The sequence below is a fragment of the Punica granatum genome, chromosome 8, assembly GCF_007655135.1.
Source record: "Punica granatum isolate Tunisia-2019 chromosome 8, ASM765513v2, whole genome shotgun sequence".
Lineage (NCBI taxonomy): Eukaryota > Viridiplantae > Streptophyta > Magnoliopsida > Myrtales > Lythraceae > Punica > Punica granatum.
In genome coordinates, this window is record NC_045134.1 from 2,734,831 (window position 1) to 2,748,670 (window position 13,840).

At 34.8% G+C, this 13,840-nt stretch overlaps 1 protein-coding gene across 1 annotated transcript; it reads right to left on the reverse strand.

Moving 5' to 3' along the window:
- Positions 1-5,214: 5,214 nt before the first annotated feature.
- Positions 5,215-7,199, reverse strand: LOC116187121 (fatty alcohol:caffeoyl-CoA acyltransferase). The gene has a single exon (XM_031515726.1). It carries the CDS (start codon positions 7,033-7,035, stop codon positions 5,536-5,538), a length of 1,500 nt encoding a protein of 499 aa, XP_031371586.1. The 5' UTR covers positions 7,036-7,199; the 3' UTR covers positions 5,215-5,535.
- Positions 7,200-13,840: the final 6,641 nt, after the last annotated feature.

The window sequence follows — 13,840 nt, forward strand, 5'->3', positions numbered from 1 at the left end:
GAACTTTGACAGTGTTGAACTGTGTGAGAGATGATATATAAGATAATATAATACAACATAACATAATGTAATAATATAAGATGCGATTGATTGAACATAAATAATGTTATTTATTTATTTATTATTAAAAAGAATCTAGGCCCAAAATTCGTGTGCCTATATATATATATATATATATATCTCAAAATTCTTTTGGAATACTTATTCAAAATATACATATATATATATATATATATATTTAGGATCAGATTGATCATTGATATATCTGATTTCAGTATAAATTACTGGGTTAGCAACATTTTTTAGTTTGTTGGATAAATGTGGTTATTTACTGAGTAATAATTTCTTATATTTTAATATTAATTCATATTTATTTGCGTAATGCATTTGAAATTTCTCAAATTTTTCCGGGTGAATTAATTTTAAAATTTTTTCAAGATGATAAGTCTCGAATTTTCTAGTTTTATTTTATAATATTATTTAATAAAATACGATTTATAGTTTTAAATTTAATATATTCTCTAATAACATGTGGTTATTTACAAAATAACTTTACATTTTAAAATTTTCAGTTTTTAAATTTAAAATCTTTTATTTTGATTTATTATGATAACATGTTATATTCATACAATATTTTGTGAGTTTATTAACCGGACTCATCCATTTCATAAATAGAGAAATATTATTTCACATATTATAGCAAGTTTAATTTACGTTTTATCGATAAATGTACAACTTACTAATATTAATAATTTACATTTTTGTCTTCTTTAATGCAATTATTTTTACCATATTGGAGAAATTTAATAACCATTAGTCTTATATAATTTATAGTGTATATTTATAGAATGCAAATTACGAATTTAAACAACTTAAAACACGCATGTATTACATCATGAAATTGACAAAAAGAAAAAAAATCACGTTTTATACCATCCAATGCATGGATTCCGTGTGTAATATATATATATATATATATATATATACACACACTATCAAGTTGCTTATTTTACCACAATCTTGTGGTTTCGCTCCAAAAATTGAATACAAAAAATATTTTCCATCAAAGATTAATGTATAAATTTCGAACAAATCTGAGAGCGAAAAAATTAACACATGTTTTACCCAGCTTCTCCCCACTTTAGCCAAGAGGACTTCCAGTTCCAGTGGGTCATGTGCTGCCGGGGCCCCTGGCACTGGAAGTCGTCGACCACACATGGTCCAAGCTCATGGTTTCAATGAACACCGTGCCCTGGGCCCGACACACAAATTCAAGTCCTAGTAGCCTGACCCGACCTGCAACGGAATATTGTGGACCAGTGCCTTGCCCAAGGCAGCCTTGATGCTATTGGCAGTCGAGCTCCTGGTCGAGCTGCTGGCCCCGTCCGATTGATTGAAGATGAAGAGGAGCACCACCGGTGAACTGGAAGAAGGGCTGAGAGAGTGAGAGTAGAAGGTGAGGGCGATCCATTGGGGGTAACAACGCAATTGCTTCTTTGATTTGTATAAGGCTCATATCTTTTTTGTTCTAATTAATTAATAAATCTCTCCTATAATCAGAAAAAAGAAAAAAAATTAATAATCTCTCTTAGATATTGCTTTTTCATTTGATGAAGAAGTTTCCGAATGGACGGACATATGAATTGAACTTTTTAAGCTTATATATAATTATTAAGAGGAGCAGATTAACGGTCGACATTGATGAAGTAAAATTTATCAATTTTGAGATGCATTCTCACATTTAAACGAACAGTAGTTACAAAATTTCCAATAACTGAATGTACTATATAGTTCCCCACAATTGAAATTGTTTTACATTGAATGTTTTGTGACCCTGGCAAATTGATGATCAATTGGGAAAGAGTATTTGCTAATAGTCAGAGGATATCTCGTGACAACCATAACTTTTGCTTTTGAGTGAATTAAAAATAAAAAGTAGTGGTATGAACCATGAAAAAATATTTAAATAAAGAATGGTTCTTCAAAGACAACTGCCCTCGACTATGAACCGTGAGATTACGTGATCAATTTTCATCGAGTATTAAAGGTTATGCTCCCTCCTAATAAGTACATTTATGAGAACTTGAACTCATATTCTCCTTTCTATGGGGATAAAATTGTTTAATACTCAACCAATATTTTATTGATTGTTGCTATATACGTTATCACAATGTGAATGAGAAATTATTGAATAAAACTAGAGCTAGGCCCCTTTTCAGAAGGCCCATTCACGTTATGGAATAAAGCTAGAGCTAGGCCCTTTTCAGAAGGCCCAATGGACCGAAAATGCGCATTTTGGTCTCCACGAATCTCTCGCCCTTTTTTTAAAAAAAGAATTGAGGGGCTGAAGCCCGAACGAATTATATGTTCTCAGTGCGAATTAAGAATGCCATTAATTATTATCATATCTTAATTATTATCACCTATTTATGATATATCCATTATTTTCAGTTTTTCTTACTAACCAAATAAATAAAACAAAAAAAGGACGAAAATCCCTGTTTCCAATATCTTAACAACAGACGGTAATGGAAATAGAGAGGACATAGGAAGTCATGTAATGTAATATTCAAGGTTGGATTGGTAGCTGAAAGTCGTTCAGAAAGTGAAATATTTTTTAGAGAAACGATAATTAACTCCTTATTTCTTGTATATAAGATATAATTATATTTTTAGAAATTAATGAAAATTTATGCATTACTAAAAAAAGTACACGACAAAAGCTTAAGAAACAAAAAATTATATATAAGATCGGAATCAATCAGAGGAATTTATCTCCTAGGTGAACTACATAGAAAAATATAGGTGAAAGACACCAAGTAAATATATGCAAGTGCAAAGGCAGATATGGTTAGTTATAATTTAATAAAAGAAGAAAGAGCTATATGATTGATTTATTACTTATATGTATGTCTCAAATTTATGCATAAAATCATTTATTTATACAAAGTAATTTTCTATTACCAAACTTTATCATTTTTTTTTGTTGAACGACTTTATCACTTAAACACCATGGGCCATTCATTCTTCTTCTTTTCCTAATCATTCATATGCGTATACACTCAGTTGACATATCTATACCATCACTCTCTTCTATTAATATAACACCAGAGAGCATCTTTATTATTGTTGACATTTTTCTTTGTCGGCTCAAAGAAAATGTTAATTATCTTTTCTTCTTCTTTTTTTCCGTAGAATTACCTCTTCATTTTTATTTTATTCTTTAACACTAAACAAAAACTGTTCGCCCAATGTTATTTAATTGGTGGACTTAATTAGAAAAAGAAAATGCTAATGATGTCTTCAGAACAATGATTGGCACTCTAGAAAATACTGCTTTAATGCCCATGATACTGCTTCTCCCCAGCGATTCGGCATGTTTCCCTTAAATAAAGTTTCAAGTTTGAGTTTTGTAAACGGAGAAAATTCATACTGAAAGAGTTTTATCTCTTAATGGGCTAACGATATTTGACTGAATTAGTCGGGATCTAATTGAGTTTTCAAGTACGGAATTTATACTGAAAAAAGGATATTGCTTCTCCCTATCAAATATTTAAATTCGATATTCTCTTCTAAATTAAAAGATAGCATTTATATAATCATATACTTCATACTAAACTTAGTTATAATAGCCTATATATATATATATATATATATATATATATTACTCCTCAAAAGATCTGAACATCTTTCTCTCCGCTAATTAATTATAGTATAATTCTTGAAAAAATTTGGGCTCGTGAATGCAAAACGTTAGTACGAATTTGAGGAGGTGACGTATCAACCTACTAAAACGTCGTAAAATCTTCTAAATAAAAACATGTTATATTTGTAAGTGGAAAAATTAGACAAATATAAATAGAAAACGTTATTTTTATATATAATTATATTCCTTATGCTAAATGCATGTTTTGTTTTTCCAATAGCATCTTTATAAAGTTTTTTATTAATTGGTCAAACGACTGATGAGTTGCGGGACTTACAATTGTCTTTTTGAACTTGCACATCATTATGTTCATCAATTGATGTTGTCTAGTCAACTTATATTATATGCTAGAAAATCTTTTGACTCGATCACAGCGAGGTAGCGTTCATCTCCCGAGGATGCTTTTTGGCATTTTTGTTCAAAAACTAATCCATTAATTATTATATCAGATCAGTCTCTTACTGACTTAGGATCCAAAATTGATGTTCACAAGAGATTGAGATTCCCCTTTTCTAAATTATTGGAATGGCGTGCCATGAATTGCGTGGCAATGTGTTACATTAAGATATACATTGATTAGAAGAATAATCAAACGTTGGTTGTGATCTTAATGGATTTAGCATTTGAATAGAAAAAATCTGTGGGACAGATATATATATAACTAAGATGAGACTCTACCCAAAAGAAAGAAAATAGTATACTTTTCTGAATCTAGGAATATATAAATCAAGCTTTTGGCTAGTTTATAATTCAGTGAAGGTCTCTAGAAGAATTAACATTTGCAATTAGGTTTTTAGGCTCCCCGTTTAAATGAGGTCTCACATTAACATGTAAAAATTAAATTTTCTGCTTTTGATTTTTATGTTCTAATTAATATTTTCTTATATCTTATCCAAAAAAATATTTTCTTGTAATAGTCTTGAATGTATTTCTACACAAACTAAAATTAACTAAAGGTATTAATATGGGTTGGTCGAAACGATTCGACACTTGTTTCCTAAAATAAGATTTCGTATACGAGTTTTACCCAATACTGAACAAACTCAACTTAAACTAGATTAATCGGAATCTATCGAGATTCCAAACATCGGGGTGCAACACCAATATAATTAACTAAACGGAATTTTGGTGGAGTACACGTCTCCATAAAGAGACCGGTGGAAAAGGAGCCAATAAACCATAGGTGATCGCTTATCCAAAAAGTAATAATAAACAAACAACACAGAAAAAGAAAATTAAAAAAAAAAACACACACAAAAACAAAAACATAGCTGCCAAGTACCACCAAGAGATTATTTTAGGTGGAAATCCAACAAGAGAAAAATGGTACTTGTGATGAAATAGTTCGTTGAAATTATTCAAAGACCTGTCGAAACTAAGTAAATTATGTGAATACCTGAAACCAATCTCTCGAGATTGAAAATTTTCGCTGACTTATTGAAGTTTATTATATTTCTTTGATAAAATGAGAAATTACTGCATGCTATTACACAAGGAAGAACCTCTTATGTACCAATTTGTCCATAGTTGTTTTATGGAACTATTTTCTTTATTTCTAATATATTGCTACATTATAGAAGAGTGGGTCTATCAATATTGTCGGATCATAAGAGGAGAAATGAATCTCCCTCCATCATCTTCCACCGTTAATAACTTCCTTTTTCTTTTTCTTTTTTCCTTTTTCTCTTTTTTTTTGGGTTTGGGGGGGTGAACTTCCACCATTAATAACTTAGTAGAGAATGTACAATAATGATTAAACAATTGAGAGTCAAACTGTGTGTTCTGAAAGGTCAACGCATAGGCCCCGGGAGAATAGACAGTTCCACTCCTCAAGAGCATGAAGTATTCTTGACCAAACGCTCGTACTTGTCAACGGCACTCGCCGGCACCGCCACCATCACCTTCACCCCGTCCTGCCGGCCGCCGGTCCTCGGCAGGATCAGGCAGTACCTGTCGCAGCAGATTGGCGCTATGTGGACCGGCCTCCCCATCCCGAAGTCAACCCTGTCGAGTCCTAGTGTAGACCACTGCGAAATGACTAACGTGCTGGTCAGGTCGGCTTCCACCCTGCCTTCTCTCACCGAGTCAATGATCGCCCTCACGTACTCCGGGCCGACTCGATCCTTGGCTCGCTTGACGAGTCTTGTAACGTGGCCCAGGCCCTTCTCTGTGAGGTCCCTCGCGGTGGACTGCAAGCGTGCGAGCACGAACGCATTGCCATAGTAGCCATTGGGAATTCCCGGCTCTACCCGGTTTCGAATGTTCGTGCTGAAGACGAGCTTTAGGACTTGGTTGGATGGCAAGTTCAGAGACCTCGCCCAGCTCCTCCACACGTGAGCTGAGAGGACTTCGAATGATGTGTACATGGACGTGGAGGAAGCAGCCTTCTTCAACTCATTGAGAGAGGTTCTGTCGAAGACCACGGCGGTAGGAACGAGCCTCTCGCTCGAGAAGCGGGAATTGAGCCCAGATATGTCTAGGACTTGGCTGAACTCGCCGGCTGCGGCACTGGCGCCAGAGTATTCTCGAGATGTTTCGTGCGGACAGATGGAGTCGACATAGTGGCGATCCCAAACAGGCTTGGGTGTTAACTCACCTCTACCGCCGAGCTCTTGCCGCCTTGCCAACTCAGCGAACGAGTTGAGGAACTCGCCGCTTCCGATCCCATCGATGAGGCAGTGGTTGAATCCCACTCCGAGAGCAGCATTGCCGTCCCTGAGCCACGTGAGCTGGACGACGAGCGATGGGCCCCCCTGGAGGACGTCCGGCACACAGAGGGACAATAGCCTTCTCCACTGAGTTATGTGCCGCGGAGCCCACTCGAAGTTGGCGGCCACATGATCAGAGGCGGCCTCGATGAAGACTGCGCCCTGGGCCTGGCACACCACCTCGAGGAGTGTACCCTGGGGGCTAGGCCTGACCCGACCTGCGAGGGGGTAGTATGGCACGAGGGCCTGGGCAAGGGCCGACTTGAGGCAGGCTGAGATCAAGGCCTGGTGGCTGCCGGCTTGACGATGTGGCGGCTTGAAGATTAAAAGGTACTCAATGGTGAAGCGGAGGAAGGGCTGAGAGTCGAGGGCAGAGAGGGGGAGGATGGTGGATGGAGTGGGCTCCGACGGGGTGACCACCACGGCTTCTCTGATGTGAATGGCGGAGCTGCCCATGCTAGCGGTGGCTTCAAGCTGAGAGGACTTAAAGATGTTAGGGGGTATTTGTAAGGGGAAGAGGGGTGCCTGTGTATGGAGAAGGCTTCTCCTCTCCATTACCACTTGACGTGGGTATATATTTTTCCTTCTTTCAACTGGACGAGAGACCCATAAACTTAACATAAAATTAAGAAATAAAGCAAATAGAAAAACACATCAGTCCCATTGCTAAGGATCAAATCAAAAACTTTTTGATTCTAATAAGGAATTAACTTTCCTAAGAATATTATTATTTTTTAGAGGATTATTAAAAGCTCAATTTTTAGGAGCCTCCTGACCTTATAGACTCCCTTTTAATAAATCAGCACCTTATATCGCCGTACTAAAACCCTTAAGATGTTGGTTTATTTATATTGTGGAAAGTCCCACAATCCATCTGGATCATAAGAAATCTGATTTTAATGACTTGTTTGGTTTGTGAGTATAATTTTAAAATTACAACTTTAACATAATTCTACCAATAAAAAAACAAAATAATTCATACAAAATCAAAGAGTTTGTCCTATTTATACCACTTTTTTTTCACAACAAAACAACATAACTCATACAAAGTCAAAGGGTGAGTCTCATTTATACAACTCTTTTTCAAGATCAAAATCTGATTTTAAAATTATATTATGAAACCAAACAGAGTATAAATTATTTGAAAAGTCAAATTACCATGTCCGACTGAATAAGCTTACTAGTAATCTAATATTACCACTTACCTAGTAATGTCATTCCCACAGGGGAGGTGACTATGTCGATTACCAGCTAAGTGGTAATCCCATTTTTATTTTTTATTAACAAAATGGCCCTTACCCTAGTCCTCTTTTTATACCAAATAAGATAATTTGAATTATTGGCAAGATTATCAATCTATATCAAATATGGTAATATAACTTTATCAGTAATTTTAAAACTAGTAATCTATGTCAAAGAGGGTATAGGCAGTGGCGCACGCTCGTGCCGGTCAACTAGGAGATTGTATGTTCGATACTCTTAGTGAGACTACTCGTGTTCTTTTATTAAATCTTTGGTCTTTTATTTAATTGTAGTAGGTCCGCGGACTTTCCATATACCGAAAAAGTAATAATCTACTAAAAAAACAGTAATTTATGTGAGACGGAATCTAGATCATTAGTAATTTTAAATAATAATGCACCAAATGCCATTTTAGAAGTTTCATATTCGATTCTTGCGGCAAGATTAATTATTTGTGCGCTCTTATTAAGTTTTTTATTTCTATTTCATTGTACTAGACTTACGAGTCTACCTTATAACCGAAAAAATATATAATAATTCAAAAAAAGATATAATAGAGAACGACCAAATTCTCTATTTAATTCAAGTTGTGGGGGAAAAATGATGTTACATATGACTTTTTAATCATAATATCACCTATAGGAAAATACATATAATTATAATTTCCTCTTATAGTTGCAGTAATCACAAGTATAAGAAAGTCTATGTGGTATTTCATAATTAAGCTGGTGAATCTAATACGAATAATATCTTATTTTATTATGTAATCAAATCAAGTGCACCACATGATCTTCGAATTAAATCTGAATGAACAATTGTATAGACAATTTTATAGATTTGCCTTGTTAGTTTGTTCATCAAGTTCAGGCCCAGCCTGATTTTGTGTATCGTTATTCTAAATGTTACAACCTATCAAAATCATACCGTATTCTTACTGCCATCCACTGTTCCAACCAATATCCGGTAACCATCTGTTCTGTTATATATGTACCAAGCCGCAACCCGCAAGAATATTTTCTGCTATATCTAAGTAGTTGAAAATACCGAAATATATCTTACCGCCCCGCGGGGGGGGGGGGGGGGGGGGGGGGGGGGGGGGGGGGGGGGGGGGGGTGGTTGTTTCTGGGGTTGGGTGTGGGGAAAGAACCTCAATATAAGATCTCAAATCGACCTATCCCATGTGCCTACACGAGGATTACCTGATCAATTATTGCCTATTGCCGAATTTTTTAATGGTGAGTGCATATACAAGTTAGACAAGGAATTTCATGGATTTAATATGATGAAACAGAAATCCTAACGACTAATAAAGAGCACACGTAATCCCATCACGATAATCAAATATAAAATCACTTAATATAGAATTTAAATAGTGATACATGAATTGTAGAATTTTTCGGGTTGAACCAAATAGGATCCGCCCTTGTGGGACTTGACCCAACTTGATTAACCACATGAGATATTATCTTATGACTGTGATTATCTGAAGATATCTAAAGATATTTATGGGATCCGATATCGGATCTGTAACCACTGAATATAAGTAGATAATTCCAATGAACGTACGAAGAATCGATGGAGGAAGAATTCTTGCTTCCGAAAATTGAGAGAGTATGAGAGAGGGTTTTTGTAATTAGCGGTCTTTGCTCGATTTAGTCGCAAAATCCATTACCAGTGTTTATTTATCTTGCAGGACGTGATCATTCAGCTCGACTCTAGATGCTCTAGTCGAGAGATTCGACTAAGTAAGCCTAAAACCTTACTGGTTCAGCTCAATTCTTTAAACTCCTACACGAACAATCATATACGTTTATATTATACACAGGCATACTCTAACAACTATATGAACAATTTCATAAATATTAATTATTTATTATCAATATATAGCAAACATAGTAATGGGTAGAGAGTGACTTTTCTCTCTCTTACTACGAAAGATCGATGCCAGGATTCTGCGGGCATCACTTTATTGAAAATTGAATTAGAAAACAAAATTAAATATGTTGAACAGCTTGGCCCCTTTGCTTTCTGTCTGCTCGAGGAAAGTGATAGGTCTCTTTCTCAGTGGATTTTGCTCAGATAAATGAAATAATTAACCTGAGAAATTATTAATTTCTATTTTCTTTGTTTTTTGATAAGTGAATTGTTTCTATATATTAACTGATAGGTCAATGCGTATCCATATATGAAAGACCATATGGTATTTACCCAAAAAAAAGAAAGACCATATGGTTTTTAAATGAGGATGTTCGAGTTGTCCGATTAATTTTGATCCATACGAACACTTTGTAAGCTCACAGGACATGATTTGATCCACACAAACACTTTGTAAACTCACGGGACATATCAATCTGATCACAGGTCATGTGGCTTATTAGGAAATATTCTTCTACATGGTTGTTGGGATGACTTGACACTAAAACTTTTCCAAAGAAATCACATGAGTTAACAAGCCAACTCCATTGTATTAGATAATATGGTAATCCTTCCTTAATTTTGATTTGTAATATGGTGGGTCTGGTTAATCTCAATTGATACGCATATCTCTGCTTCCATGTTATATGCAATAGAGCGACACCTGCTGCTTCTAGTTCATTTCTTTAACATCGGTATTAATTTTCCCTTTTCTTGTTAATTATATATATATATTTTTACCCCCATCTGGAAAATCCTTGTACCCAACATGATAGCTCAATAATGCCAATAGCCATGAGCATGAAATTGTCTAATTATTTGAAGAATAATTTCGGCAGGATTTTCGGGGCATAGGTATTAGCCAACGAGGTTTGTCCTATAATAGCTACAGAAATTATACATTTTTAAATGTAAATTAAGTATATATGAATTTCACTTCCATTTTTTCCTCAACGCGTTCCAATCCATCATCAAATTATACAATAAAGATAGAGGAATTATGCGATATGCCGTATGTCTTAAATGGCTAACTTGGATTTAAATTCATCAGCACATATTTCTATGTAGGATACAGTAATAAAAAGAATCGATTGAAACTGAAAACACACAATAATTGGACATTTTGTGGACATGACTCCTTAAATATCAACTAATAGCTTATAAAGCTCACCAGATATTCTCTCCAAAAGCATGAAATGACAACAATTAGGGTTGGAAAAAAGTTGATTTAACCTATATGCTGTCACGGATTTCATAAAAGGATCTCATAACTACTAACTAGGTAGTGCTAACTAAATTTAGGGATTACAATATACATACATATATATTTATTTATTTATTTTAGTATATAATAGTGAAAATGTACTAGGTTTAACCGAAGCCTAACCCTAATCTTGGACGATCCAAGCATATTATCTATGCCAAGCTCAGTCGATGACATCCTAGGTAGAATAAAAGGACCTGAGCTAGCTCGATCCCTCGATCTGATGAATAGACTCTCTTATTATTCGAATCAATTCGTTATATATTTTGTTAGACAAAGAAAATAAAATATTTTATATCAAGTTGGCTGAGGCAACACCTCAACTCTGTCGGGGGACAGTGGGCCATGTTCTCTGCTCAGAAGAGATCACTCGCTCTGAAGAATCTCTGTTAGTTCATAAGCTTTTTTTGATGAATATAACTTCATAAACTGATTTGCTTTTATAACTATGCCCTTTTAGAAATTCTCCATTCTAGGTTATTAACCGGTGGGGGTTTCTCAACTTATACTACATGCAATATTAATTTCCGTATCTTTATCTTTTCGTTTTTCTTTATATCTTACATAAATATATGCCTTACATAAGATATATTGCTATATATATTCCTATCTCTTTCTGTCTCCTATACCCTAACTTAAGGAGAATTTTTTATCTCAACCAATTAGTATTCAAATTAGAGCAAGTATTTATATTTTAGCCAATGAATCAAAGCAAGGTACTACAATAAGTGCATATAGCTTACGTTATCAAGGATAAATTCGAGCGGAATATTTAAGTTGAATCCTGAATTAGATTTTCTATGATGCGCTTGTACGTACACATCATCTCGTAGGACGTACTGTTTATTATATATAAATCGTGTGTATATATATATATGTATATATATATATATTAATCTTTGAAAGTCTCAAGCTGCAGATAGTCCTAAACTGGTGTACATCTCTCGAGATCATACATATCTCTTGTACTAAAATCGGCCCCAGGATCATTAGGATTCCGCATACTTATTTGGTTGGTGTGCTGTGTGCAGCACATACGTAATGAGCCTATTTACCGAAATCCATGATGTAACCTGTGCATTTTTTCCTGTTGGCAGAGGAAGGTGATGACTTAGAAGGAAATGTTTGAATTTTATACAATAATGCGGTCCAATATACATATTAATAGCTACGAATTATTTATTATCTTTATTGTTGGCCCAATTAGGTGATATAATTAAATTTTAAGTAATGAGCTTTATTGATATCTCGTTGAAGTATAAAACCTAGTGTGCAGATCTCAAAAGGTAATTTCTAATTTTATAATGGGGAAATTAGAAACTATAGTAACCTTATGCAATTAGATGCAATTGAGGAGTATGATCTCCAACTCATACTTAGAGGACCAAGAGATCCCATTACTTAGACAAGAGAAACAATCCACGGTGATTGCATATAGGCTTGGAAGACTGTAAATCTGTGCTCTCGACTTCAGCAATGGATTCTTGTATGCTTCTGATAAGATATCGACTTGACCATTTAGCAGGTTCAATTATAAAGTTTTCAACACGAGAAATACTAGGAGAGCTAACTAACTAGGGATAAGAGGTCAATTGAAAATATAGAGAATTAATTAAATTTTGAATTCAATTCTAAAAAAAATTAAATTTTGAATTAATGATTCTAAGTTCTAAGTTGAGATGGAGTGTTCATGTATCAAAATTTTCTGCAACGACGAACTTTTTTAGTAATAATTAATAAGCGAGACCTATGCGAGGTGGCGGGAAGATTAATAAGGATTCGCTTTATTCATGTCCTGAAGATTTGGACTGCTACGACACAGTGGGCCATCAGGCATCTAGTCAATTAATCATATTGTATATCAAAACCGTATCTGTCTATGAGGTGGTGTCTGAATCGAAGATGCCATGCAAAAAGGAAATTCCTACATGATTTTCACGGGTGTGCCTTTTAATAAGTTTTTCTAAAAAGCCAGGAAAATCATAATATAGTAATAATTTATCTTTTGGATAAAACTACAAGAAATGATTTTTTTATAGGAACTACAAGGAATAATTTTTAATGAATAAAATTATTCTTACAAACAATTAGTGAATTTGACTTTTATCGTGGCTGATGACTTCGTCCTTTCCTACTCATTTAACGCATATTCCACGGATGACATTAAATTGCATTTACACACTAGGGGCTACATCACTATATATAGTTCTTTTTCAGAAAGAAAAAAAGAAATTCAAATTACATTTACACACTACGGGCTACATCAGTATTTTGAGAAGCATGTGAATTTTTCCCAGGACCAATTCGTTAATAAAAGGCTTAATTAATCACTATGAAGAAACATTGAAAGAGCCTTAATTAATTGCTCTCGTGGTTTATGCTGTTATAAGACCCTCAAAATATTAATTTCCTTATTTCAATGCTTACTGGCCCGGAAAAGGGACAATACATTCTTTTCCTTTATTTGTTTTATTTGTGTATGAATATGTACGTATATATTTATATACTTTAAACTTATGCCTCCAATTGAAGAGTTTATCCTCGTTCGATAAGTAATGTTAAGTGATGCTGCAATATGTCATGTTGTGCCTTGAGGAGGAATATTGAATATTTATAATTTTACGTTTCACTAGAATATAATCAAGCACAAGAGAAAATATTAGTATATATAGGATATGTACTTATGCTTGCTAAATAAAAGGCTGGGAGGGGGAGACTAGCGTAGCAACCTTCCTCTGGAGACCAGAGGGGATTCACAGCCTCCATGAAATGTCCATTCGCCCGAATGGGTAAAGGGATCGGTGAGACATAGTCCACCTAGATCACAATAACCCCATCAAAGCGCACAGTGGATCAAAACAGTTTCTATAAGATAGATGACAAAAGTCTATTAATACAGGCGGTTTCGTGTTTAAGTCGAGTTTCGACCCCTTGACCTCTTATTTGGAAGACGAAGTCCGTTATCAGCTGAGCTACCATCTTGGTGGTACTTATGCAATATCTTCT